Source organism: Aplysia californica, unplaced genomic scaffold, assembly GCF_000002075.1.
Source record: "Aplysia californica isolate F4 #8 unplaced genomic scaffold, AplCal3.0 scaffold01234, whole genome shotgun sequence".
NCBI classification, from domain to species: domain Eukaryota; kingdom Metazoa; phylum Mollusca; class Gastropoda; order Aplysiida; family Aplysiidae; genus Aplysia; species Aplysia californica.
Window position 1 is genome coordinate 48,628 of NW_004798504.1, and position 27,304 is coordinate 75,931.

The following is a 27,304-nucleotide window of genomic DNA, read 5'->3' on the forward strand; positions in this document are numbered from 1 at the left end:
TTATAGTTGTGTCACTGTGGAGGTTCAATGAATTAACAGGTGAGAGACAGATATTTGGGGCTCGGTTGGTTATCTCCCTATGATTGTACTTGGTAGGCTCCGTGCATCCACAATGGGCTGAGAATGTCTTGACTCTGTGGTAAAGTACTATAGATCTGTAGCTATAGATATACAATTAAAGAAAAAGTTTTGTTTTTATGCCAGTGTGTCTCAAGACAAGAGTCCCATCCTATTCTCCCCCCCCCCCCCAATTAAGTAGGATAACAGGTTGTTCTTGATAGGTCAACCTACAAGTGTTCTGTGTCAATGTAGAGGAAATTGCATATGTCCATGCTCCCCCTCCTCGTTGTTTGTGATCTGTGCCTCTTATATCCTAATACTCAACTGTACATTGGTACTTTTACGGACAAGAATAGTCAACTCATCATGCCCCAGCCTAAAAGATCTTTGTGTATTCTAAAAGCCATAACACCCACCATCACTACTATTTGTACAACAGCCACTTTGGGCTCCCCATAGGGTTTTTATATTGAACTAGTCCAGTCTGACTGTTTCCATATGTGCAAGACATAGAGTCGAACCTACCCAAGAGAACAACCCATTGTCCAGGAGGAAAGCGGCCATATCAGACAGGTGATCCTCTGGTCTTTTGTCATGGTGATTGTCTTGGACAGGTGGTCGTTAGAATAGGTTCATATTTATTTCAATCTCTTTGTTACTGTCTGTGTGAGATGGTTTGGGTACACAGGGAACCACTTTTGTAGAACAGGTCGGGGACAGTTGCTTGATGTGTGTGTGTATGTGTGTGTTCATTTTTGTGTGTTTTTATCTTTGTTTCCAAGAAAGGCAATGTTGTTTCCTCCTCCTTTATTTTGTTGACCGTAGTTTACTATCGTTATTTTGGTGTGGACAACAACACAACTGCTAAATGGCTGAGAGCAAGAGTGTGTGATCCTGTAGATTCTGTGACTTCGAAGTCTTGAGTTGTTTTTTTTTTAAGCATTAGAATAATTTGTACATAATCATGTTTGATAATTTTGTGTGTGTATGATTATGAATGTATGTATGTGTGTAAGGAAAGGCACATTCATGTTAATACATTTCTTCTTTACTTTTTGTTTGTTTGTTACTTTCACGTTGACTTGAGAATTTTGTTCAAATGATATTTCTGTGTTTATGTTGTTGTTTTGTTTAAATGCGGAGAGAAATGACACTTAAATCACTTGCTATTGAATGCTCAGGTACTGTGGCCTGATACTGCGGGCTGATGGGCTGTACTGTAAGTGCATGGCCTGGCACTTGAGCAGGTGTACAGTAATTTCTTGCTTACCTTGGCTCCATGGAGACATTTGGGAGTGTTACTGTAAATATACACATGTAGGTGTGTGAACTAACTTCAGTGTTATACAAAATTTCATCTGCTGAGCAGTTGCCAAAACTGAACATTCCGAAGTGCCCCTCTTGTCCCCTATACTCTTTATTCCCCCCCCACCCCCATATCCCTCCCTGTCCCTTCTACAGTTTCTGTGGAGTGAGTGCCTGTACTAAGAGTTCCTCTCAGAATCTCTCACTACGGCTGTAGCACACTCCCTGACCTGACTTACTCTACCCACCAGCTGCTGCCCACCCCTACATATCTACTACAGCCACCACCGTTTTTCTCCCCACTCCCCCCTCTGACAGAAAGGCTGTGCTGTTTAAGTTTATCTGTAACATTTTTCTATATTATCCCCACCCCAAAGTTTTTTAAATTCTGGGTGCTGAGGAAATGTCTCTACAGTCAATTTTGAAATTAAAAAAAAAGACAATTGAGCCAATGAACTGTTCAGATTCTTTACTTCGTGGCATTGAGAGGCACTTTCTAGTGTAGCATGGTCACAAGTACAACAACGGGGCTGTGGGTGGGATATGATGGTGAGGTCTAGTGTGAACTCTTTGCATTTTTTGTTTTTTTACCAGATTCTTTTCACTTCTGGGTTCAGCTCCTCTTGTTTTGTCAACTGCTCCACCCATGTTTTGCCCACACATCCTGCCGTACTCTATACTCTTGCACTAAGGTATTGTTATAGACTGACAGAGTAGCAGAGGATGTGCTGATGGCTCAGTTTTTCATCAAGTTGAACTAGTTTTTCTGTTTGTCCATTTCTCTGTGTTGATGAATAAGTAGGGGAGTGTAAAAGTAAACGGGGCCAAAAGTAAAAGCATCTGATTTTTGTCACGAGTTTTAAGAAATAATGTTGCTGCCACTGGTGTGTGTTTCCAGCTTGTCTTTTGGAGTAGTGGAATTCATTTTCAATTTTCTGTTTGCGGTATCTTGCCCACAAGAAAGTTGAATCCCGTTTTGCACCACAGATGATTTTTCGGGCTACATCTCAGCATTAATGATTACAAGAAAGCAGGGAGGTGGATACCCTGAGCATGTACAGATGTTTGATCCTGGCCACCGAGTGAGGTGTGAGTTTGACTCGATGTCGCTGACGCCAGCTTTCTTCCTGACTCCCCTCTCTCTACTCTGTGCGCGGTTTTGTGGCACATACCACAGCACATTCACCCATGCATCCTGTAGATATATCTGTCATCACCAGCAGTAGTTGTATCAGACAAAGGGATCCTGTCACCGTAGTTACAAGTAACAAAGTTTGTTGTACCGTACGTCATGCATGAGGCGCGTCTTTAGGAAAGAACTTGCTTTTTACGCTTCGTGATCTTGTTTGTTTGCCGAGAGAGAAAGAGAGAGAGCTAACATGCCAATGTAATGCAGCTTTGTAATCTAATTCTCTATTACTATGATTATAATTAATTCAGTTTATTTTAATACGACTGGCTTTGCTAAACTCGTCACTACTTGTAAAAGTCTGAGTATCTATTTATATCTACTCGACATGTATATCATTTATATCGCATATGCACATCCAGTACATCTCTAGTTCACCCAAAAGGTAGTTTTTTTTTCCCCCATTCTTGGTCATTTCACATCAAAGACTGGATTATTGAGTTTGTCACTATTTGTTTGGATGAAAAAAATGTCTTCTTGCAAGGTACCTGTCTTGACACGACAGCTGTCTTCTTGAGAAATGTCACATGACTGTAGGATCACAACGTCCAGGGACTGATGTGTTGTGTGTGTGTGTGTGTGTGTGGGCGTGCCTGCATGTGTGCATTCACTCTCAGCTCCTCACCCTTGAGAGTTGATGATGACTTAAAAAGTTTAATTTTTCTCTCGTGGTTGATTCTGTCTTGGATTTGTTTGTTTTTCGACAAGATTTTCTATTGTGTGTGATGTTTGGATTATGTTTGTTTTCGGTAAATATCAAGTCATGAATCTTGTGAGAGTACTGTGTGGTTGAAGTGCCTTGGTTTCTGTATTATCATCGATAATCCTCCTCCCCCCCTCCCCTTCTTGTATTTACAACTTATCCTATACTTAAAATGTTCAGTTGAAATATTCTGCTGGTTTTATGATTTTGGCTGCTGGTAAAGGCTAAATTCTTTTTCATCTTCTTGAAGAAAAATCTGCAATATTCCATTTTTATCTTATTCTTTTGTACCCTGGAATGGTTCTGATCTTGGACTTACCACAGAATATGCTAAATTTTCAACAAAATCTCCCCCCCCCCCCCCCTTAGAATATTGATTTTTTATTATTTAGCTCTTCACATTGATTCCCACATCACATTTCATGGTCGTACCACCAGTGACAGATGTTTTTAGGTTTAAAAATATATTGCAGTTTGTTAGACGCTTTTGTTGTTTTTTTGTTTTTTGTTTTCACCCCAACACTAGTCCTGAAGACGTCCATTTTCTTTTTGAAGGATAGCGCGTGTTAGAATATGCTCACATAGCTCCCTCCCTGGGGGTAGTGATGAAGTGTCGTGCTACAATTATCTTATTATAAACACTCAAGAATTCTTCAGTTTATAGAAATATGAACGATTTGGAAAGCAAAACTTAAGGGTTTTTTGTTGTTGTTTTTTTAGTAAGTGTAGTGTAAGCCATCCTAAAATTTCTGTCTGTTGCAATTTTTTTCTTGGCCTTTCTTCATTTTCACGCTCTAAAAATACTAAGAGCAATTTCAAAACTATTCATGTGATAGTATTCATGATTGTCGGTGACAAATTTGACATGGCCATCTGTTTTCGTAGTCTATTAAAAATAACCACAAGTATGGATTTCTGAGAAAAAAAGATCTTCCGTGGATTAATTTGGTTTTTAAAAAATTGTTTTTTAAAATTTGGGTGTGTGTGTTTCCCCCACTTGTGTTGAATCGCAGGGATTGTCGTGCAAATTGTATAAAGATGAGATTTTGTTTGTTTTGCCCTAGTCTGAATCGATTTGTAATGTCCTAGGTAGTGGAGACTATGCAAACATGTGCCTCCAGGTTTTCGTATGCGATGTAAATGAGTTGAAAGATGTACTGTAAAGGCATCTAGCTTTGTTTTGTCATATGATTCGTTCCTATTTATTTTGAAATGTTGTTTACCATGGTCTCGCAGCTAGGCACTTCTCTGTCACACACAGGAGACCTGAATTTGCTATTTTCACAGGACACCCAAGTTCGATTCCCAATTGGGGTGAAATTTTTATTGAGGATCTCCGTCTTTCTGCTGGAATCCTTCTAACAGCCCAGGTTGGCCCCGACTGGCGGGATCAGAAGCTGGCCTCTAATGTGATCTTAGTTGTGTCGATGGGTAAAAATGTCAACATTAAAAAAAAAAAGTGTTGCTTCCAAATTTATATTTGTTTTGTATGTAGGCCTAGATCTGATTTTACTGGAATTTTGTTGTAACTCTGTGGGTTTACGGTTATACGGTTAGAGAGCAGAGGTCAGGCTGTCACCGATAGCCTGATATCGCCAACACTGCCGTAATAGATTATAGTCATGTTGGTAAAATTGGTTAAAGTGTTATTGAAGCAATATTGATATTAGAATGTTGTAGAGAACAGTTATAAAAGATGAAATTTGAAACCTTAAATGAAAGAACAAAACAAAAATTTCTGCCAATCCAGTATATCTTTCTATTTTCATGTGCCTGTGTGAAAGGATTTAATAAGTATATATATGCGTGAATGCTGCGTGTTCCTTTTTTTGGTCTTTCTTAATAAACACATTCTGCAACTCGCTTGTAGATTTGGCTATTTGAATACATTGGAAATAAATATTTCTCGCAATGATTTCTCAAATGTTGGAAGTTGTTTTCGGTCTTTGAAGTGGGTGGGTTGTGATTGAGAGCACCACGTACAGTGGGTTGTGCTTTTTTATGTTACAGTGCTCTCCCTTTGTTCATTCTTTCTTTTTCCCCACTTATGCTTCTTTTAACTTGAACCAGAACTGAGCTTGATGTGGGTAGTTGGTGGGTGCACTGGTGTGGTTTGATCCTCTTTTTTTGGTCAAACATCTGTCGTCCTTATCTCTCCTTCTTTTTTGTGTATGTTACTCTCTTGTAAGGCATCTAATCATTGGCACATATGTAAAGTAATCTAATTGTGTTCCAAGTGCCATCAAATTCTTAATGAAACTAAATTGAGCTTGGTCCTTGTGAAAACATTTTTTAAAGTAGAGATTTAAGGTGCACATTGAATCTAGGAGTGAAAAAAGAAGAGAAAAATGGAGACAGGCAGACAAGAGAGAGAGGATGAGAAGAGCCGAGTCAATTTGAGGCCAGTGAAGGCTGATGGAGGGCCTTCCTCCAGCATCACCAACAATGAGTCCTGTAGAGAGTTGTGAGCGCCGTAAAACCCTCTACTTTAAAAAAACAACAAAAACAAACAATGAGTCGAGTAGAGCGTACACCTGAAACTCTGCTTAAGTTCTGTTTTTAAGTCCAAACTTGTCTCAGGCATACCATTTGAAAACCCCCCCGGTAGATCTAGACCTCATTTGGGGAAAGTTAACGGGTGCTCTGGAGTGGTTTGCTCCTTTTTTCCCAGTTGAACATCTCGGTCATCCTTATCTCTTCTTTTTCTTTTCTTTGTACTCACTAGTAACACTTCTTAATCTTCAGCACTAAGGTCTATGACCTATTTGTGTTGCAAGTGCCGTAAAACTTTTTCTAAAAATTAAAACTAAACTTGGATCCATTGTAATGCTGGCAACCCCAGAGTGGCCATTTCTGACTCCCCTAAATGATCTAAATTGTGTTGATGGGGGAGTTAAACATTTACAATCAATCAGTAATCAGTGACCATTTTCGCTTTCTGTTTGCTTGAGATTCTTAATTGCCACAGTTTTATCCATCACAAAGATGGTAAACTAGTCTATCTGAAATTTGGTTAGTAAATACTGAGTAGAACGATTTACAGCCAAAGATAGTATCCCAGCAGATGTAGACACACGAACTTAACAAATAATTTCACCAATTCTACAATTGAACTAATTTGTTCTAGATTCTAAGTGCAACAGTTAAAACTCTCAACTATCAAAATACATGCGCCGCCCCAGTTCTGCAGAAAGTCAAATGAATTAAGTAATGTCAAGATGAAAGAAGCAAACTGGTGAAAACACACAAATATGAGACACCGTACAAAGAAACGCGAGAATGCAGTTTACTCTCCGTATATCACAATTTATCTCTGATTATCAACATTGCAAAATATATGCACACAAAAGTATTTCAAGTCAGCAGCTTACAGAAGACACAACAATCCTGCGTGGCAGTGCTGATTTACATAAAGTGGCCCCAGTACCTGATCACACTAGAACCACATCTATGTAAATCTATTAATAGCAAACTTCCATACATGACAATGACTCACAGCGGGCCTAGTACATGTTCACCAAAACTCATTTCCAGAAATCAATAAGAACACACAATTTCCACGAAAAAGACGGAATAGTTGCATAAATAAATCAGAGCTCCGTAGATCAAATGCCCAGTTCAGGCACTCACACAAGATATATGTATACTTATATTTGTATCCTGATACATGTATAAAAGCAGTCCATAATGAAAAAAGCACAATGTATTCATTCAGATAATTCACTGTCGGGTCCATCGCGGTTCTAAGAGCTCTGAATACAATGGGAAATGATAGACGGTAGAGGCCAGGACTTCTGTGTGGGTAAGCAAAATATATGTCTTACTTAACCAGGCCCATAAGTGAGAAATATTATTGTTAAGCTCATATAAAATCATTCCATCATCATCATTATAATTTGTTACTGTAACTTCTCAAATTCTAAGAGAAGGTGATTGTTTTATTGTACAGAATCAGCAACTATTAAGGAGAAATATTCACCCTACAAAAACTAATTACAGTATAACACAGATAGCTTGAATTCGTCGGGACCGGCCTCGGTAGTTCGAGGGATATCTTACAAAGAGTAAAAAAAAAAAAGGGACCACAGGCACAGTTTGACGGATGCATGATTTCAAGTTTTCCATGTTCGACCTATCACTGTCCGTGTTATATTGTATTATGGCTATTATCATAGAAAAAGAATCCATGAACAGTGGCGGTGGGTAGTGAAGGGCTCACGGGCTTGAGCCCCTACCCCCTCCCCAACCACCACCCCCAACTCTATCCCAAAGAAATGAAAGTTTCTCCATAACGAAATAAGCAGTTGAAACCGTTATGACCGCACGCAATGAACACAGAGTGATCAACCTGGCGGCTTGCTCGCTTATCCAATCACTGTTGTCCCCGCTTACAACTATAGTAACCCAGCAGCCAATCAAATGTCTTTAGGGCTCAGCAAAGACGAGCCCCTTTCCCACAGTCCGTCCTTAATGAAATCTTCTTGTAAAAAGGTAGAAAACTGGGAAAAAATAACACTGTACCGAGGGCTCACGATCTCCTAGCCCTGACAATGGGGTGAAAGTTTACGACACACTTTCCCCTACTGACACAGATACCTATGCGCTCATTGGTTCTTTGTTGAGTGCGTTCAAATTTCTCGACTACACGGCCTAATCCGGCTCATAGAAGTATTATGTTTGAAGTGCTGTGTGTGCATGTTTGTGTTTGTGCTGCTGAAATTTAACAGTTATAACTTTTTCATCACACGAAAACTAATTAGAGGAAATTTGGAGGTGAATCGGTTTCGTCCCCACAAAGGCAACTCTTCTTGTTTGAATGGTTCTCAAACTGCCGTGGCTCACCGTGAGTATAGAAAAATCATTACTGTTTAATTCTTATTGCTTGCTATTTGGTGGTAAAAAACTGGAAGAAACCTAAGCCCCACCCAAATTTTGGTCCACCCACCCCCACTGTCCATGAATCGCCTCTTCTTACTTCGTAGAATCAAAGAAGGTCACATCTTCCGAACCAACAACTTTAGCATTATGCACCGTATTCTTCGGCACCTCAAGAATGTCACCCGGCTCCATCACAAGAGTCTGTCCGTACATGCCCATCTGGAATCTCCCGGAGGTGATGGCGTCCATTTTGGTAATGTTGTGGGTGTGGTCTGGGAAGTCCGTGCCTGGTGAAAACATGTACCGGCAAGTTCGGTAGCCCATGGACTCCAGTTTCTTCTTCATGTTTGCATTCGTCAGCCGACCATCGCTGGACTCATCCCACTTTTGCAAGTTGACCTTTTCCGACATTTTGATCTGTCAACAAAGACATGAACAAGTTTGGTATAAATTATAAATAAATTGGTTAAAATAAAGTTTTATAACTATAACATTCAGTGACGTGCATTTTAATGAACCTTTTTATAGATATTTGAACGATATTAAGATTTACATCTTCCGTTTATATACAGGTCAATATCATGCATGTACACAGGTTCCATGTCTTAGAAGTAGCATTTTTTTTTTTCAACATTAAAAATTTAGATTTCAAAAACAATATTTCTCAAGCACATGCTGCTACTTATATTATGTTTACAGATTAAGAAAGTGCAACAATTTTTCAGGTTAAATTTGGGGTTTGGTTTATATAACTGAACAGCTGGCTGACAGATATGATAAATATATATATATATATATATATATATATAAAACTAAACTAAATGCTTGGAGAGGGTTATTCCCCAAACCAGGAGTAAAGCAGATCCTTCTTATCAGACCAATATTCTTTTAAAGCCTTCCACCTCAGAACAGACAAGTGTGAATAAGAAACTGAACACACAAAGTCTATTTATTGTGTTTTTATCATAAAAGTGGTAAGTGGTGATCATTAAAAAAAATAAACACTCAAATAAAAGAAGTACAATGGAAACCTGATATAACAGGGATGGTTGGACCTGAGAAAAAGTCCTGTTATATCGGATCCCTGTTAAATCAGAAATGCAAGGGAAGTAAGCTTTTGTGGGCTAACCCACTGTATTTATTCATGGGTAGTTTCCCTTGCCACAAGTAACCACGAACAGGGGTTTTGACAATGTGGCAGGCCTGCACATGGCACATTACGTGTGCATGTAGCTCATTGAGTTAATCCCCTGCCCTATGATAGTTGCGCCCTAATTGAATAATGGACATATAAAAAGTCTCCCATGAAACATACTGATTGCTCTGTTTGAAATGAGCTCATCATGTTTAAGAAAAAATGAAATTATTTTACTATCAGGTAGCCTATCTTGTTGTATAGCGCTTTTCTTGTTCTTTTATTTATATCTGGTTAAACACAAATTTTGACTTTATATCCGTTGCAGATTATTCATTTTTGAGATATATATGTTTTATTTGAACAACATTATATTACACTAATTGGTTTCCAGTCCGAGCTAGAGCCTCCACTAACTAGGCCATGGCCACCGATGCCACTTCGTTAATTTAGTCTACTCAGTGTAGTCATACGGAACTGTTTTATCAGACGTCCTTTCCCTTTCGTTGTTTGTATTGTAAGTGTTTTACGGCGATCGTAACTGCATAAGGTCATATGAGCATGCGGGGCACATTACACATTCCAGTTGTTTGAATTTTGCTCGGGTGGCAGCCGCAGCTAATTTTATCGATTTTAAACCACCAAGGGATCTTTAATGTGCGTGTCTTGCACACGGGACCTCCGAGGCTTTTCCACTTGTCCGAGAAGGCTAGGTATAGATCTTACCTACCAGAAGATCAGGGGTGTGGCTCAAAGACAGCGGTAGAAGGAGCCAAGAAGTAGCAGTAGAAAGGCTGCAGAAATATTCGGGAGCCCAGAGGAGGGGGCAAAGGAGATGAGGCAGAAAGTGGAGACGAAAGCAGACGACAGAACATTGCTAGTGAGCAGAAAAGGGGGTGAAAGGAGACAATTTTAGAGAAGTAAAATTTTCGGCCATTCGAACTAGTACTGTGCGATTTTGAGTTTTCAAAAAATCATCAAAGCTTCCGAGAGCAATGTCACTATTCGTGCTATTCAAATACCGTGTGCGAATAGTTATTTAAAAATACATGTACATGTAGGCCTAAGGCGAGGCCTAATATGATGAGTTTATCATCAGCATTCTTTGTTGAATATATTCACTATTCACAGCCACAGCACTACATTGTATTCATCCAGTGATTCTCAGCCCAGTGTGTGTCTGCCTCTTTATGTATAGCATCCACAGCTTGCGCATCGAGTGCAGTGATGAAACATTGGTTTCTTTGGGTTTTTTAAAAAAATAACAAAAAGGTGACTGTTGCAAAGGGGAATGACAAAAACAGGTGACCACTCATGTCTAGTGTCTGCTTTGAAAAAAAAAGGGGGAGGGGGGGGAGGAGGAGGGACTTGGACAAGAGGAATACTTTTTACCGAGCGAGCGGCGAGCGATAGATCTAACACACACGCACAATGTCGCTGCGTCGCACAACACTGCCGTTAGCTCGGTTGTACATGTATTGCCTTTTGGCGTTAAAAAAATTTAATTGGTAGCTTAATATTTCGTTATTCCTAAAATAACTGCCAAACAATACTTCCCGTGCGTTTGCTTGATATGGCACAATTTGATCAAATCACACTAAATTTAACTGCACAGATTTGCATATAAAATAAGCAAAGACTTCAAGCAATAAAGGGTTAAAAGGTTCAAGAGAATTCTGTTGGCAGCATAATAGGCCTAATAATAACACTACAAATTATGCCTATAATTCTGAACAAATAAAACAGAAATGGAATGTAAATTTGCAGTCTGAAGGACACTGCAATCTAAAAAATTACACAACAGTGCAGCGATCAAAGAACCGGTCTAAAAAGGACAAAAGCAAGGGAACAGAATATACTCCAACAATCAACAATGCAGCCATGAAGTAAGAGAGCACAGACAATGGAATAGAGATTGAGACAAAGGGCAATGTGAGTGTAACAGCGAAGTGTGTAAAGTGTATTTTTATCCTTGCCAGCACCCCTTATAATACAGTGGAATCCTGTTAACGAGAGGGAGGGGACCGGTGCAAAATGTCCGTTATAGCAGGATTCTCGTTGTAAGGGATCCAGTAATAAATTCAAGGGAAATAGTAAAGTAGGCCTAATGTATGAGTTTGGTGTTCTCTTTATTCCTTTTTGTATTTCCCCTAGTGATTTTGTTCAACATGATCTCACGGTCTTACTTGATCAAAAATCAAATCAGGTTTCTTTCTCTTGCCCTAGCAATATTGACAGCTCGGCGTTGGCGATCAGAAAGAAGGGGCTCTGGCTCTAGGCTAACTCGCCCGCTGTGTTGTCCCCCACCCCACCACACCTTGTGGTGCGTTGCGTCTGCTTGCTCACGTCACACATTCACTTCATCTATCACAGCATTGTGACCTCTACATCCCTCACCACAGAAGTGAGAGGCACGGTATGCCTAGATAATCTAGACTGGGCTGGCCTATCACGCGATGCGTTCTGCTTGTCTGCGCATGCCACACCCTCCCCACTCATTCGCCCCGGCCTTCATTGTTGGTTCGCGTGGGCTCTTCCATTCTTTGTTTGGCTGGATCACCAATAACTTTTTCAACTGGCGAGGTTTTATATGTGAAATTGGTCTGTGTGCTGTGCACAGCAGCAGCACTATTCCGTTATAACCGACTCGCGTGACTGCATGATTGCGCAATAGCAGTATTTTATTTACAAAGATAAAGATGGGAAAAAACAGGGTTTTAGAAGTGTATTTATAACAGACTTCTCGTTGCTTCAGGACTCGTTATAAGAGGACTCCACTGTACTCTTCACTCTCTCATTTCATTAGTCCCCGCCTGCCATCCCCCCACAGCACCTAGGCCTACCCTCAAACTGTATAAACCTTTTGGATGATCTCCTCATAGGCTATGGTGGCTGGCTGATTCTTTTTTTTTCTTTGTGGTAAAAACACGACTGGCTCTAATCACGCACGACACACCGCCCCGCGATGCGATGACATCACAGCACAACATTTATAACCTTGTGCTTCGAATGTCGAGTCGAACTGTACAAGGGGAGCTAAGTGCGTCTGTCAGCCTACAATACATAACAAAAACCCCAACATTCGCTGCGCATCGAAGCGATTGTGGTTTCTCATATAAGCCTTTTGCTTCCAATCATATTGTCCAAGGGGAACTAAGTGTGCCAATATACAAAAAAAAACAACATTCGCTGCGCTTCGAAGCGGTGGTGGGTACCCATATAGCCTTACACTACACTTCGAATATACATTGGCGGTGGGTAGTGCAGGGCTCACGGGCTTGAGCCCCTTCCCCTTCTCCACCCACCAGCCCCAATTCAGTCCCAAAGTAAATGAAAGTTTCTCCATAATGAAATAAGCAGTTGAAACCGTTATGCCTCACGCAATGAACACAGAGTGATCAACTTAGCGGCTTGCTCGCTTATCCAATCACTGTTATCACCGCTTACAACTATAGTAACCCAGCAGCCAATCAAATGTCTTTAGGGCTCATAGAAGATGAGCCCTTTTCCCACAGCCCGTCCTTAATGAAACTCTTCGGGTAAAAAGGTAAAAGACTGGGAAAAAATAACACTGTACCGAGGGCTCACGCTCTCCTAGCCCTGACAATGGGGTGAAAGTTTACGACACACTTTCCCCCCACTGACAGATAGCCTACCTAAGCGCTCATTGGTTCTTTTCTGGATGCGTTCAACTTTCTCGACTACACTGCCTAATTCAGCTCATAGTAGAAGTATTAATTTTGAAGTGCTGTGTGTGCATGTTTGTGTTTGTGCCGCTGAGATTTAACAGTTATAAATCAGGTCAAACTACTTTTAAGGCAACTTTTTCATCACACGAAAACTGATAAGAGGAAATTTGGAGATGAATCGGCTTCGTCCCCACCATCAACAAGAATTTAACTAAGAACAAAGAGATGGAAAACAAAGGCAACTCTTCTCGTTTGAATGGTTCTCAAACTGTTGTGGCTCACTGTGAGTATATAGAAAAATCATCACTGTTTGGTTCTTATTACTTGCTATTTGGTGGTAAAGAACTGGAAGCAACCTAAGCCCCACCCAAATTTTAGTCCACCCACCACCACTGTGAATATATCGCATCAGACAAGAGGAGTTAAGTATGCCAGCATACAAAAAAAAAACCCACATTCGGTGAGCTTCGAAGCGGTGGTGGGTACCATTTCGCCGCTGCGCTTCGAAGGGTATTGTTTTACTTTCCCTCCCGTCTCACACTTAGCTACCAGTTGTCCATTTTCTACTAAATATTGATGTGCTGAACACGAATATCAACTTCATTCCGTCACAAATTAATAGTTTTTGAAATATTTGATAGTTCTTAATCGAGATGGACGTGCTTTGGACCAATTGGGGGGTTCCAGGGACAGGCATGCCTCCCTGTTTTAACCCATAATTTGATATTTTACAGAGTTAAATTTGAAATTTTCTTGAAAATAATTGATTTGCAACAGTTTTAGTGGCTTTATGTGTGATCTGCAGCTAACAGTACTGCAGTTTGACCCCCGAAGCAGTGCATCTGTGTATGGGAGTGAAAGTAAAAATTTACTCTTTGAAGCAGTGGTGGGTACCCATATACATGCCATTAAACATAAAAAGACGCAAACTATTTTTAGGTACGGCACCCATCTTGTCTGACGTCAGACCAGGATTCCCCTCAGATCACATGACTACATCTAAGTATAGCCAACCGCATGGTACTAAAGATGGAAGTGCACGAAAATTGCCGTAAAGACGCTGGAGGACAAGATCTAGATCAACCCCCCCCTCCTGCATTCTTCATCACTAATATACATTAAAAAACAAACAAACTTCAAAGCAGCTCTACAAATTATAATTTATGAGACTGTCGGTCAGTCAGGAGGAGGAAAAGAGAAAAACAAAAAATAGTCAGGGACCGGAATCGAACCGCTCCCAAAATCATTGCATGACTTCAAACGCAGACACGCAAGTCTATTCGGCCATCAGAACTTCCGAGAACGTAGTGTAAATTAAGCGTTATAAAATAGAGATACTTCCATCTTTTGTGCCATGCGGTAGGCTATACTTAGATGTAGTCACGTGATCGGAGGGGAATCCTGGTGTGACATCAAACAAGATGGGCGCCGTACCTAAAAATAGTTTGCGCCTTTCTACGTTTAATCGCATGTCATATATATCCCCTTGTGCTTCGAATTTCGAATTGCGCAAAGGGAGCTCAGTATTTAAAGTACGCAAAATCTCCGGCTGCTCTTCTAAAGTCTAAAGCGATGGTCTATTCAGTTATTAATGGCATCACGAGTGCCTTAGAGGCATGTTATATTTATAACTCCTACTGGCTCCTCTTATCACTCTGTCCCGTAATCATCAACTTAAACGTAATGTTGAAATTACCTCATCAGGCTCAGTGAATTAGATATTTTGGGAGGACTTCCGTAACGAGCGACCACTATGAGACAGAGCAGAATTGAGGGCTAGGGGTAGGGGTAGATCTAGGGATAGGGATAGGGTTAGGGTTTGGGTTAGGGTTTGGGTTAGGGTTAAGGTTTGGGTTAGGGTTAGGGTTAGGCGTTAGGGTTAGGATTAGGCCTCTTCTTTATTGTGTTTGATGGGGTGGTCGCTCGTTACGGAAGTCCTTCCGATATTTTATTACTTTAATTTTACCACGGATAGAGAAAAATTAGATCTAGATCTATATCTAAATCTAGATCTAGATATTAGATATATATAGATATCCAGTTCTAGATCTAGATCTAGATCTAGATATCTAGATCTAGATCTAAAGTCTAATTCGAACCCAGGAAATTTGAATGAGAGGCGAACATCTAATCTAGATCTAGATCTAGATCTAGATTCTAGATGTAGAATCTAGATTCTAGATCAAAAGGACACGCTAAAGAGAACACAGTTTAGATCTAGATCTAGATTCTAGAATCTAGATCTAAATCTAGATTCTATACAACCCTGACACCCTTGCCCAACTCACAGAAGAACAAAATAAATTTCCCCCTTGCTACAACAGCACTCAACAATGATGAATCAAATTCTCGACACAAATGTTGAAAGTGAAAGTTGAAAATGTTTGTTTTGTTTACACTCGCAATGGTTGGACAGCCAGATAATATAAGTGTCTGTCAATCAAACCTGATCAAACGTATAAAACAAGGTATACCCACAGAATTCTACACAAGTGTAGAATTGTGTAGATCTAGATCTAGTCTAGATCTAGATCTAGATCTAGATCTAGATCTAGATTTTAGATCTAATATATCTAGACAAAATGTCTACGAAAAATCTGGTTCTGCTAAATTTCTTACAACATATCATTCCTCTATTAGAACTTCTGCTTGTTCCCTACCGGTACTAAAAAATGGGTTTGAGGGTTTTACACAAGACTTTTTACTTGCCAAAAATTAATTTGAGTTGAAAAATTATAATACAAGCTGGCACTTACTCTTATTATTCACTCTTCAGCGAGAAAAAGCAATGATTAGAAAATCCAAAGATATTTCATATATATATTAAACTGCGTTCACCTTTTGTTTTGGGTGAAGGCTTAGCCTACGCCTTGAAAATCAAAGTGTAGTATCTGTTCTCAGCTTTTCCTCCGGCCTTGTGCCCACTGGTTTAGCGAGGCGGATACTGCCCGAGGAACCCGATGGACGGAGAAATCTGCCACTCTTTTCTATCGAGTGGACGTTTATCGTTCATTAAAAAAAAAGGAACAATCAGCCTACTCCTACTGTAATATCACAACATGGTACAGCATTGAGTCGCGTCACGGCCACGTCAATCACTTACAACGTTAGTCAAACTTTTCTTTTATACATTTATAACGTGCGCGCGCGCGTTTGTGTGTGTGTGTGTGTGTGTGTGTGTGTGTGTGTGTGTGTGTGTGTGTGTGTGTGTGTGTGCAGGGCCGCGTTACCCGTAAGGCTGTTTAGGCTGTGTGTGTGTGTGTGTGTGTGTGTGTGTGTGTGTGTGTGTGAAATTTTTTAAATTTTTTCAACAAAAAAAAAGGGCCGCGTTACCCGTAAGGCTGTTTAGGCTGTGGCCTAGGGCCCCGCGCCTCAAGGGGCCCGCGCTTGCAAAATTTTTTCAACAAAAAAAAATTGTCCTCTTGTTGAATTGTTGTTGTTGTTTGTTATTTGTATTGCTGTTGTTTTTACAGTTGTTGTTGTTGTTGATGTTGATGAGAAGGATGTTGATGCTACCGCTGTTGCTGTTGTTGTGGCTGCTGCCGCTAGGTTTCGACTGCCTCATGCTTTGTAACAGAAGTAGATCTATAAATGTGCTTGTCGTCGACTTAATCCATATTATTGGTGTATACCGGTAGGCCTACATCTAATCACGTTTTACAGAAGTAGCATCAACGTCATCGAGGGTCCCCGCGGCTCTTGGACAGCCTAGGGCCCCGCACTTAGTTAACGCGGCCCTGCGTGTGTGTGTGTGTGTGTGTGTGTGTGTGTGTGTGTGTTTATTTGTGTGTGTATGTATGTATGTCTGTGTGTGTGTGTGTGTGTTTGTGTGTTTATTTGTGTGTGTATGTATGTATGTATGTATGTATGTATGTGTGTGTGTGTGTGTGTGTGTGTGTGTGTGTGTGTGTGTGTGTGTGTGTGTGTGTGTGTGTGTGTGTGTGTGTGTGTGCGCGCGCGCCAGCACATGTAGTTGTAAAATCTATCTCTCACGAACAAAATGAAATTATGATATAGATCTAATGCGACAAATACTGTGTGGGCGATAAATTTATCAATATCAAATTTATCATGATATGATGTATAGGTTAGAAATTGCAAGAGATGCGACGAATTTACGAAATCACATTTTTTTCCCTCAGTATTTTACTTTATCTCGCACACATGTAAAAAAGCATTTGGAATAAGAAGTTCATACCATTAGAACTATTACCACTGAAATCAATTTGGTCTTTCTGAAAAACGAATAATAAAAATATAATCAGGCAAACGGTCTCAAAAATTGACTTGAGGCTTCGTTCCAAGTCTTTCAACCGCGATGCGTTTCTGTTCCGGTACATCAAGGTAAAAACATAGTATATAAAGGATCACTGGTTTTTGTCTGACCCGGCGGATGATGGAAAGAGAAAGGTTAAAAGAGTTCAAAAAGTGGGTGGTGTTGAGTTGTTGAGTAAGAGTCATTGACAACAACAGCAAGGATGGTAGGGCATTTATCCTTTTTGTTATTAACGTACCTCAGTAACAGCGGCGAAAGGAGCATTGCCCATTGAATTCTTTATGCATTGATGATTGAGTCATCCCATTGACTATTGCACTGTGTTAAAATTAGAAAGTGATTCTACTGGCCGCTGCCTCTCATCGCCACTGGAGTCACAGGCCATGATAGGCCTAGACTCTGGGTTCAGGACTTATATCTAGGACTTGAATCCAGAACATTCATTTTTGTGTCTGACTCATCAACCAAACCAAGCTCAGTCCTATAAAGGGCTCTAGGCCTATCATCTTCTGTCACACTTTTGAGGCCTAGATCTTGACACAGGCACAGGTCAGTGGACTAGATTCTATATCAATGTAGATCTAGAATCTAGATCTATACTAAATATCATATGTCATCATGACTAGGTCTAGGCGGTTCAATATCAATGAAAATGCCGAATTTTATAGCCTCATCTAGATCTAGATCTATATCATTTATTTAAAAAACAAATGCTAACAGTAGGCCTAACAGAAAGGGCTTCATTCACTGATTGCTTTGGCTTAAATTTTAAAACTGTGGCATTATTTTAAAATTTATTTTCACCACCGTTTCATGCTCAGGTACTGTATATATAGACTCTATATATAGCAGCCAGTAGGTCTATAATATATCCCTTTTCTTGTTTTATTTTCTTCCGTTTTACACGAATATCGACTTTATATTCCTCGCAAATGAACTGTTTTTGGAATATTTGATTCTTGTTTTTATTTGAATATTTTGAACTCTTTACACTAAGCCTAACTGCGTATTAAGTTCCTCGTTTTGGACCACTCAGAGGCGAGGGGGTGGGGGTGGGGAGGGAGGGGGGATGCCCCTTCCATCCTGTTTTACCACATTTTTTGCAAATTTTTTTTTTTAGATGAATGGCCTTTTCTACTGTAATAGCAACAAACTAAAAATTATAATACTTACACTACAGCTTCTCTTTGAGACAGTCAATAAGTAAACACATTCATTTTCTTATATATGGTCTGACCAATATGTGATGAAGATCACTTCATAAGTAACAACCATGGGTGATTGCTTTATTTCTGATTTTACTCCTCCTATAGCTTTCAGTTGGTCTACCTCTTCTACCTTTTCGTTTTGGTCCTCAGTACCATGACTGAATAGGGCATGGGGGCTCTCCTGGCCTCGAGGTTTTAGGTGTTCGCATCTCAATCAAGGGTCCTAGGTTTGAATCTTGGTAGGGACTGAAAAGTTTTCTTCTCTTAAATTGTCTCCTTTCACTTTCCTGCTCTGTTGCAATGTTCTGTCGTCTGCTTTCGTCTCCACTTTCTGCCCCCACCCCCTCACCTCCAGAACCTGTCTGCTGCGACAATTCAGTTACCCACTTTCAGCACTTTTTAAGGACCCCCAAGGCAAGTGTTGAGTTCCTGCGTGCTGTCGGCATCGCTGACTGTTTATGACGCCTCAGCGCCAGAAGAAAGAGAGAGAGAGACCTCCTTCTCCCCCTTCTCCGGGTGCCTGACTCTTTCTGCAGCCTTTTTACTGCTTCTCCTTGGCTCCTAATGCTTACTGCTGTCTTTCAGCCACCCCCCCTGATCTTCTGGTAGGAAAGATATAGATAGCCTTCTCGGACAAGGGCGAAAGATCTTGGAGGTCCTGTGTGCAAGTAGTGCATGTTATAGATCCCTTGGTGGTCTAAAATTGATAAAAGTAGGCTTCAGCCGCCATCCGGGCAAAATTCAAAATTTCCTACCAACTGAAAATGTTTAATGTGTCCTGTGCGATCACACGACCTAATGCAGTGCGAGGTCCGTAAAACACTTACTAAATAAAAAAAGAAAAAAAAGAGTGGGGCATAAATAATCTATGCCCTTCTCAAAACATGTCCCAAATGTCTCTCTCTTCTCCTCTTTATGGTTGTAGTATATATCTTCAATCCCAGCTTTTTCCAACACTTCATTATTTCTGAGAAATTCATTCCATTTTTTAAACAAAATTTTGTGTAGACATTTTGTTTTTAAAGCTTTTAAATTTTCGTTGAATTACTGTTAACACTACTTAATTACCCTCCTGATCTCTCCGTCACAACACCTTAAAGGGTGATTTGAGATTATATTTTGTGCTCAGCCACACACATTTTACAGAATTGCCAAGTCTGATGAGGTATTTGGCCTTACATTTTGGCATAGAAAAAGTAAACACAAGTAACTTGCAATGAGTTTGATTCTTGCGCCGGTCACAACAATTTGTCCTATAAAGTTTGCATTAAGATTAGTAAAAACAGTGAACATTATTATCTATACAACTTTTTTATAGAGATTACAATTCGGGACTGACTTTTTTATCTTATAGATCGGCTTTGAAACTGATATGGTATATATATAGTACTAATCATGCTGACATTCAATGATAGTACTGGTTTTAATTTCCAGGAACAGAAAAAAATGTGAGTAGGTAAAAGCAGATGTAATCTTCCATACTTCTTGCATCAGGACTACATAATGTACTTCATCGCTTATTGGTGACAAGTTTCTGTTCTTTTCAAATATAGGGCGTACTGTAAATGTGATAATGATGCCTGTTTTTGAGTTATGCCACAGTAAACTGAATGACTAATTAATCATTGTCTTCATTTTAAGTTTTGTACAACAACTGTAGGAAGTTGGGCTATTGTTTGTTAAGGCAAGTTTTGATGTTAGGTTGAATTTTATCTTTCAAAGAATGCTTTGTCTTTTCTTTAAAGAATATTTTCAAGATTTTCAAGGTTTTGTTTAGATATATATATATATATATTCTTCTCCTTTTTTTTGGAACACCATCAATTATTTCAATATAATTGCTCTCACCTGGGAGTCTAATGGCCGGAAAGAGCTCTACCCTCGGCAGGCTACTAAAAAACGATAGAATGATGAACAAAAGACACTGCTATTGCAAGTAAATTGTCGCTCAACACTTCTCGCTGAAAATGACATTGTTGGATTGAGGTGACGTGAAAAGGGATTGTGGTTTTTTGTTTGATTGAAACATTCAAATACACTGATTGTTTACCTGTTGCAGCCTGCCATTTCATCATGTAGGCCCTAATTCTAGGGAAACTTTGGCTACTTGTGCAGGGTACATTGAATAATATGCATTTGATAAGAAAGGAATTTTCTGAAACTGTTTATTTCAATTCATTGAGTATCTAATTATTCATGTGTACCCTTCAAGTTCATGAAAAGGTAATTGTCTGTTTTTGTTGCTACAGCATTATTTAGTAAAAATGTCAAGGTTAGATGAGGAAATGTCTTTATGAGGTCAAGGTTTTGTGAGAAAAAAACAACAAACATATTGTGACAATATCAGGTTCTATTGGACTCTTTGTACACCTGTCATTAGTTTCCTGCATCTGTGCCATGATTTTTTATTTATTAATTTAAAAAACTTTTTTTTTGGGGGGGGGGGGGGGGGGGAGGACTAAATGATAATTTTTCAGCCAAGTAGAAGTTAGTTTCTTTGAATGACAAGATTCTTTTCTATAATACCACTGTTGTAAAAGTTATTATATTTTGAAAATTTTAATGAATACATCATATTAGTCATCTTATTGGGACTGCTGCTGGGGAGTTGGGGTAGATATTTATGAAAGTGAAAGAATTTTGTGGGTCATATTGGATTCTACATCATGCTTTCACATTTGACTTGTAGGAATACTATCGCTTCAGTTTTGAATTTTTAGAAACCTTTTGTTTGGCTTTTTGCCCCACAGACATGTGCTGTGCCTGTCCAGTCTCGCAAAAAAAAAATTACTGACTCTTGGCTTGTTACAAGCAAAATGTGAGCCCATACTGCCCAGCGGAGTAATAGCTCCCATCACAATAAAAACTCAGTTTGCTTTACTCTCACATGTTACATACAATGATACATCAGTTTGAAAAAGAGTGCTCCAATTGTGTGATAAAAATGTTGAATCTGATAGAAAATTGTATGAAAAGGAAAAGGTTCTTCTAAATGTAAATTGAATTACATGTACATGTAGGCTTAGTGAGTTGTAGAAAGTGCAGTAATATAATGCTCAGTAGCACATTGTAGAACTCAGTAACACATTGGTTGGTGTAAATATTAATGACATTTAGTAATGTTTAAATAACTACGGCCATAAAAACTTACTTTATGAAATGAAGTGCATTGGGCTCTCAGTGAGGTGCATTTTTAATCAGCATTCCTTGAAAGGAACTACAACTGCAAAATGTAGGGACACATCTTCTTCATCTCTTGAATTCATAGCAATGTATTAGTCGTCGCAGTGTTACTTTGTCTCTTTTTACTGTTCTTTATCTATTGGTAACAATTTCTTCTCATATCTTTCGCAGGAGAAAAGAGGTCTTGGTTTTTGCGACCCAGTTCCATTTAAAAATTGCACTGCAAAAAAAAAAAAAAAGAAAGAGGTTAAATAAGGTTTTCTGATAAGGGCTCCTTACTTTGCTTGTGCACTGGAGATAACATTTGAACCCTGAAAAACAGTATATATAACCTCCTGTAACAAATTTCAACTTTTTAGTTTGAGTCATTTTTGCTGGTGCCTTTAATTAATTGCTTGTTGCAGCTGTTAATAGAAATAGTTAGCCATCCCTCATAGTTTTAGACCAGACTAAAATTGTTTTGTCTATCACCTCAATTGTTTGTTAAGGATAAAGTGTGATGGAGACTAAAGGTGAGATTTGTAAGAGAGTTGAGACATGACCTTCTCAGCTATGTGACTTGGCATATTTTTTTGTGGTTGATAAGTTTCTTGCTGTTTTACAGAGGAACTTGTGTAAGGTTCAACATAATTATGATAATCAATGGAAAAATTTGAAATTGTTGATGCTGTAACTTTTAATAAATCTACATGGCCTGCGCAATTAATTTGAAAATCTTTTGAAAATAGAAATACATTTGCTTTGTTTTACTCCTACTTGTATATTTCTAAGTAGGCCTACAATGTATGGGTGTACCAATGTCAGAAAATAAAAATCAATTGCCATAGGTTAGATAAACACTCTTATTTCCTTCATGAAATGAGTATGCTGTGTTCCAATGGTCTTCTTTATTTGGAACAATTGTTCAACAATTTTTTCAAAACAGTATGGTAATAATAATAATAATGATGATAATAATCATAATAATCCATGTGTATTAATATTAATGTTAGTGTTGATTTAATAATAATAATAATAATAATAATAGTCATAGTCATAGTCATAATTATAGATTTCATTTATAAATACACATATCTCATATTCTTACAAGAACGCAGGTTCTAGGTGCTTTACAATTATACTGATGATTTCATCATCATTTTAGTGGCTTTTAAATATCTGTTTGACAGTGCCCTCTGCTGACTACTTATGTGAGTGGTGGAAATGACTGCTTTTTTACTATAGTTTTAAGGTGGTCTTCCATCAACTGTTCTGAGAGAACAGAAATAATTTTTAACTGATGTATTTGCTAATTTCGAAAGATTTCAAGTCAGCTTGTTGGAGGATGCTAATAGTAGACCACAGACATTGGAATATTTCTCATCTTGCATTTCCTCAAGTTTTTTCCAGTGTTCATGTTTCTCATTCTGTATAAATTTCCTTTGCTTTTTACTGGGGCTCTTGTTTTTCCTTTGTATATCATCCTCCATTTTTAGTGGGGTTTGTGATTCTCCTCAGCCTTTACTGGGGTTCGTGTTTCTCATCTTGATTTTCCTCAGAGCACTCTATGGCGTTACTCACTTTATTTCTACTTGTACATAGATAAGTAAATGAATATTACGGTGACGTAGTAGACAAGATTATTTTTTATTGATTGGATTGATTCAGTTGGGGTTTTTTTTTTCGATGAGGGGGAAAAGATATGGAGGCACAGTGTTGAGGTCCTTGTAAACTGTGGAAGATTAGCTTTTTCCTTACATATTAAAAAAAACCATATCTTGAGACAACTAAGTATGGAATACAAACGAACAAGATTCTTACATATCCTAAACACCTGTGCAACTGACAACACAATGAGCAATCACTCATTCATTAAAAATTGTTGTTTGTCTGGTAAGTGTTTTACGGCGCTCGCAACTGTATAAGGTCATATGAGCGCCGAGACACACCAAACATTTTCAGTTTGTAGGAAATTTTGAATTTTGCCCGGGTGGCGGCCGAAACCAACTCTTATCGATTTTAGACCACAGAGGGATCTTTGATATGCGCAACTTGCACCCGGGCCCTCAGATATTTTTCGCCCTTGTCGGAGAAGGCTAGGTGCAGATATTTCCTACCAGAAGACCAGGGGTGTGGCTGAAAGACAGCAGTTAGAAGGAGTCAAGGAGTAGCAGTAGAAAGGCTGCAGAAAGAGTCAGGAGCCATGAGGAGGGGGCAAAGGAGGTGAGGGGTGAGGGCAGAAAGCGGAGACGAAAACAGATGACTGAACTTTGCTAGAGAGCCGGAAAGGAGGTGAAAGGAGACAATACATTTTTAGAGAAGAAAATTTTTCTGTTGCTATCCAGATTCGAACCCAGGACCTTTGAATGATAGGCGAACTCCTTAACCTCTAGGCCACGAGAGCCCCCCAACTCATTCATGAGGGCCTTGAATGAAAGAGGGGGATGGAGAACTTTGACCACCAATGTCTGCTCCAGATAAAACATTTGATTATGATCATAGAAATACAATCTACACTCACTCTGTCATCATGAAAGTGCAGCACCACCTGTAGAAGGTTGTTTGACACCTGTTTGTCTTACTTTATTTGAAAAGTGGAAGAAGAGAAGGAGGAGAGGGATAAAAACACACAACCAATATTGTACATATTTATTTGTTTTTTTTTGTGTTCAGAGTTTCACCAACACAACGGATCAGTGAACCACTCTGAGGACTCTGTTATAAAGAACCCGCAAGTGCTTGACGTAAAGTTGCTCAAGATGGGTCCTGGGGGCGGCCGTAAGGAAGATGAACAGCACTTGCATGTTCAGAGCAACTCCACCATGGATCATTCAACGGCACCCAACGACGAGGTGTTGACTGGCTCACCTAACGGGACCACGGACGCAGACGAGGGTGCGGTCAAGTTTCGTTACGAGTACCCGCTGCTCCGGTTCAGCGTTGTCTTCAGGGTCGTCGTCTTCCTCTGCTCGGTGGTGACGATTGTCTTGTGGCTCACAGGTAAGGGGAAACAATATTTGATATACCTTTTAGTTTTAGTAAAAGTTTTACGGCACTTGCATTACTTTAAGGTCGTAATTTAAGTGCCTGAAATCAGAAGTGTTAAAAGAAAGTAACATACATAAAAAAAGAAGGAGGAGAGATCAGGAAGACAGATGTTTGATAGGAAAGAAGGAGCAGGCCACACCAGAGCACCCACTTACCACCCGCTTTTGATACACATACCATACATGTTCGTCCATAATATGAGTAATTAAAAAATATAAGTACAATTGCAAATTGGTGGATGCATGGTTAGAGTGTGACGATGTTCTTGTTACATAGTATCAGTATGCAAGACTTTTTCTGTTTTGCAACTGTACCAAAAATAATGATGATGATGATGATGATGATGATGATGATGATGATGATTGTGGTGATGATGATGACGATGATGATAATAGTTGTAATACTGGTGGTAATGATAATATCATAGATATTGGTATCATAGTTGTGGTGATGATGATGATGTTGATGATTTTGAAGATGAGGATATTTCTGTTCACAGGTGGGGACTCGGAGTATTTCATCCAGAATATAAAACACTACGACCTGGTGCTGTCAGTCTTTGACATAGCCCTCATCTCATTCTTGACATGTCCCCTCTATTTTACCCTGGCCTACTACGCCGAGAAAACCTTCATCCTGTCAATAGATGTGGGCTACAACACCATTCTCAAGTCGCGGCAGAAAAAACTGTTCATGGCTACAATTCTACTCTCGTTTGCCGTGGCTGCGTTTTCTATCGTGAAGGGAGGTTTGATACTGAAAGAGATTTTACGTAATGACAGCTACCCAGGGATGCACTCGACGTACTACGCGTGTGTTATTTGGACAATAACGACTAATATGATAATTCTGCTGCTGAGTTGTGGATCCGGGTTAGGGCTCAGGATGTTGGCCAGACAACGAGTGAAGAAGTTGTACAACAGGGAAGGGCAGGAGGTGGACAAGGAAGGAAAAGTTATACCCCGCAGCGCCAGCTTGTTGCGCTTGGTCAGCCTGGCAAAACCAGTAAGTATGGGTGATTGACGGGTGTTCTAGTGTGGTTTGCTTCTTCTTTCCTTCTTTCCTATCGAACATCTATCCTCCTTGTTGTTCCTCCTTCTTTTCTTTGCATTTTATTCTCTTGTAACACCTCTAAAATAAAAATAGTCAGTATTTTCTTCACAGTGGTTTCTTTATTTAGTAATGCGTTCTCCCTTTTCTCTTTGTAACTGTTCTGACTTTAAAAAAACTTGCATTCTAGTCTTTGAATACTTTTGACAAGATGACTTTTGAAAGGGTAGTTTTTGTTTTGTTTTGTTTTGTTTCTTTTGTTTTAAAGTTGCCCCGGGTGTTTGGAGGGTGCCTCATGCAGTTCCAGTTTCTTATCTCTCCCTCTGCTGTTTCAGTCTGTCTGTCTGTCCTGCTTTTTCCCCTTACCAAATGACCGTCATTGTGTTGGTGTGCTTCTCTTTACTCAAACGAAAAACAAATTTGATTCGTGAACATTTTTTTGTTTGTTTTTTTGTTTTGCACTGTGTTTGTTGTTGGTTTGGAAAAGTGGGGTTAGACAATGATGTTGTTTTTACAACAAGAACTTTTTAATTTTCCTCTTTTTCTGAACTGAAATAGGCTCTTAAACATGTGCTCAACCAAATACACGAACGCGCAAAACATTACACCTCAAGTGTGTACTGGCTTCTTTGATTTAAAAGTCAAGCTCATTGCTATTACATGCTGGATACCTGACTTCGATTCCCAGATGGGGTAGTGAGTGGTTGGCAGGTGCTCTGATGTGGTTTGCTCCTTCTTTCCTGTTAAACATCTATCACCCTTAGCTCTCCTCCTTCTTTTTTGTGTTTGTTACTCTCTTGTAACACCTCTAATCTTCTGCATTTATATGACCTTAATGTGTTGCAAGTGCCGCATAACTCTTATCAAAACAAAACGGATGAGGCAGTTCTCTTTCACATGTTACTGTCTGTCTTCTTTGATATTGTGTCCCACTCTGCCTGAGTTGTTGGGCTGAAGCAGCCGGCCTCCATAATGATCTATGTTTTGTCAAGAAGGATATAAAACATTTACAATCATATATTTTATGATAGGTAATAATAGATAGCATTTGTATAGTGCTAATTCCCTCTCAACCACAAGCTCTGTCCCCTGTAATAATAATAATATATAGCCTTTGTATAGCGCAAATCCTCGCTCAACAGCAAGCTGTATGCGCTTCGCAATCTATACTATTACCCCAGCTGACCTGATTGCATTCTGAAACAACCTCAACTTCCTGGGAAGCATGCAGTGTAAGCAGCCATTTATAGGCGCTAAAACACTAACTTACTGACAAGATCTTTCGCTGTCTATGGCCGGGTACCCTTTCCCACCTGAATGAAGTAAGGAAAAATTTTGTAAAGTGCCTTTCCCAAGGACACAACGTCGGGCCCGCAGTTCAATCCCCCGAACCCACAACCTAACGATTACGAGTCCGGAAGCCTAACCACTAGGCCACCAATGCTACACTGTACAGTCTTTATTTCAAACATGTTTGGCATTGTTTTCTTCAAGAACAGCAGTGGTTGTCAATTCTACCCTATTTAATTATCTAAATCATGTGTGTGTGTGTGTGTGTGTGTGTGTGTGTGTGTGTGTGTGTGTGTGTGTGTGTGGTGGGT

At 39.5% G+C, this 27,304-nt stretch overlaps 2 protein-coding genes across 2 annotated transcripts in view; one reads left to right on the plus strand and one right to left on the minus strand.

The window, feature by feature from the left end:
• Positions 1–8,171: 8,171 nt before the first annotated feature.
• Positions 8,172–17,553, minus strand: LOC101863317 (the record flags this gene model as incomplete). The annotated part of the gene is given in 2 exon segments (XM_005112308.3): positions 8,172–8,552; positions 17,474–17,553. Coding segments are annotated over 2 exon segments (357 nt in total). The 5' UTR covers positions 17,507–17,553.
• Positions 17,554–17,654: 101 nt separating this feature from the next.
• Positions 17,655–27,304, plus strand: part of LOC101863073 (ABC transporter B family member 25) — a 26,295-nt gene continuing 16,645 nt past the window's right edge. Inside the window, exons 1-3 of the mRNA XM_035973442.1 lie at positions 17,655–17,784; positions 24,279–24,605; positions 25,153–25,658. Of these exons, the coding sequence (XP_035829335.1) occupies positions 24,365–24,605; positions 25,153–25,658 (747 nt within the window). The 5' untranslated portion in view covers positions 17,655–17,784; positions 24,279–24,364. The remainder of the gene's footprint in view (positions 17,785–24,278; positions 24,606–25,152; positions 25,659–27,304) is intronic.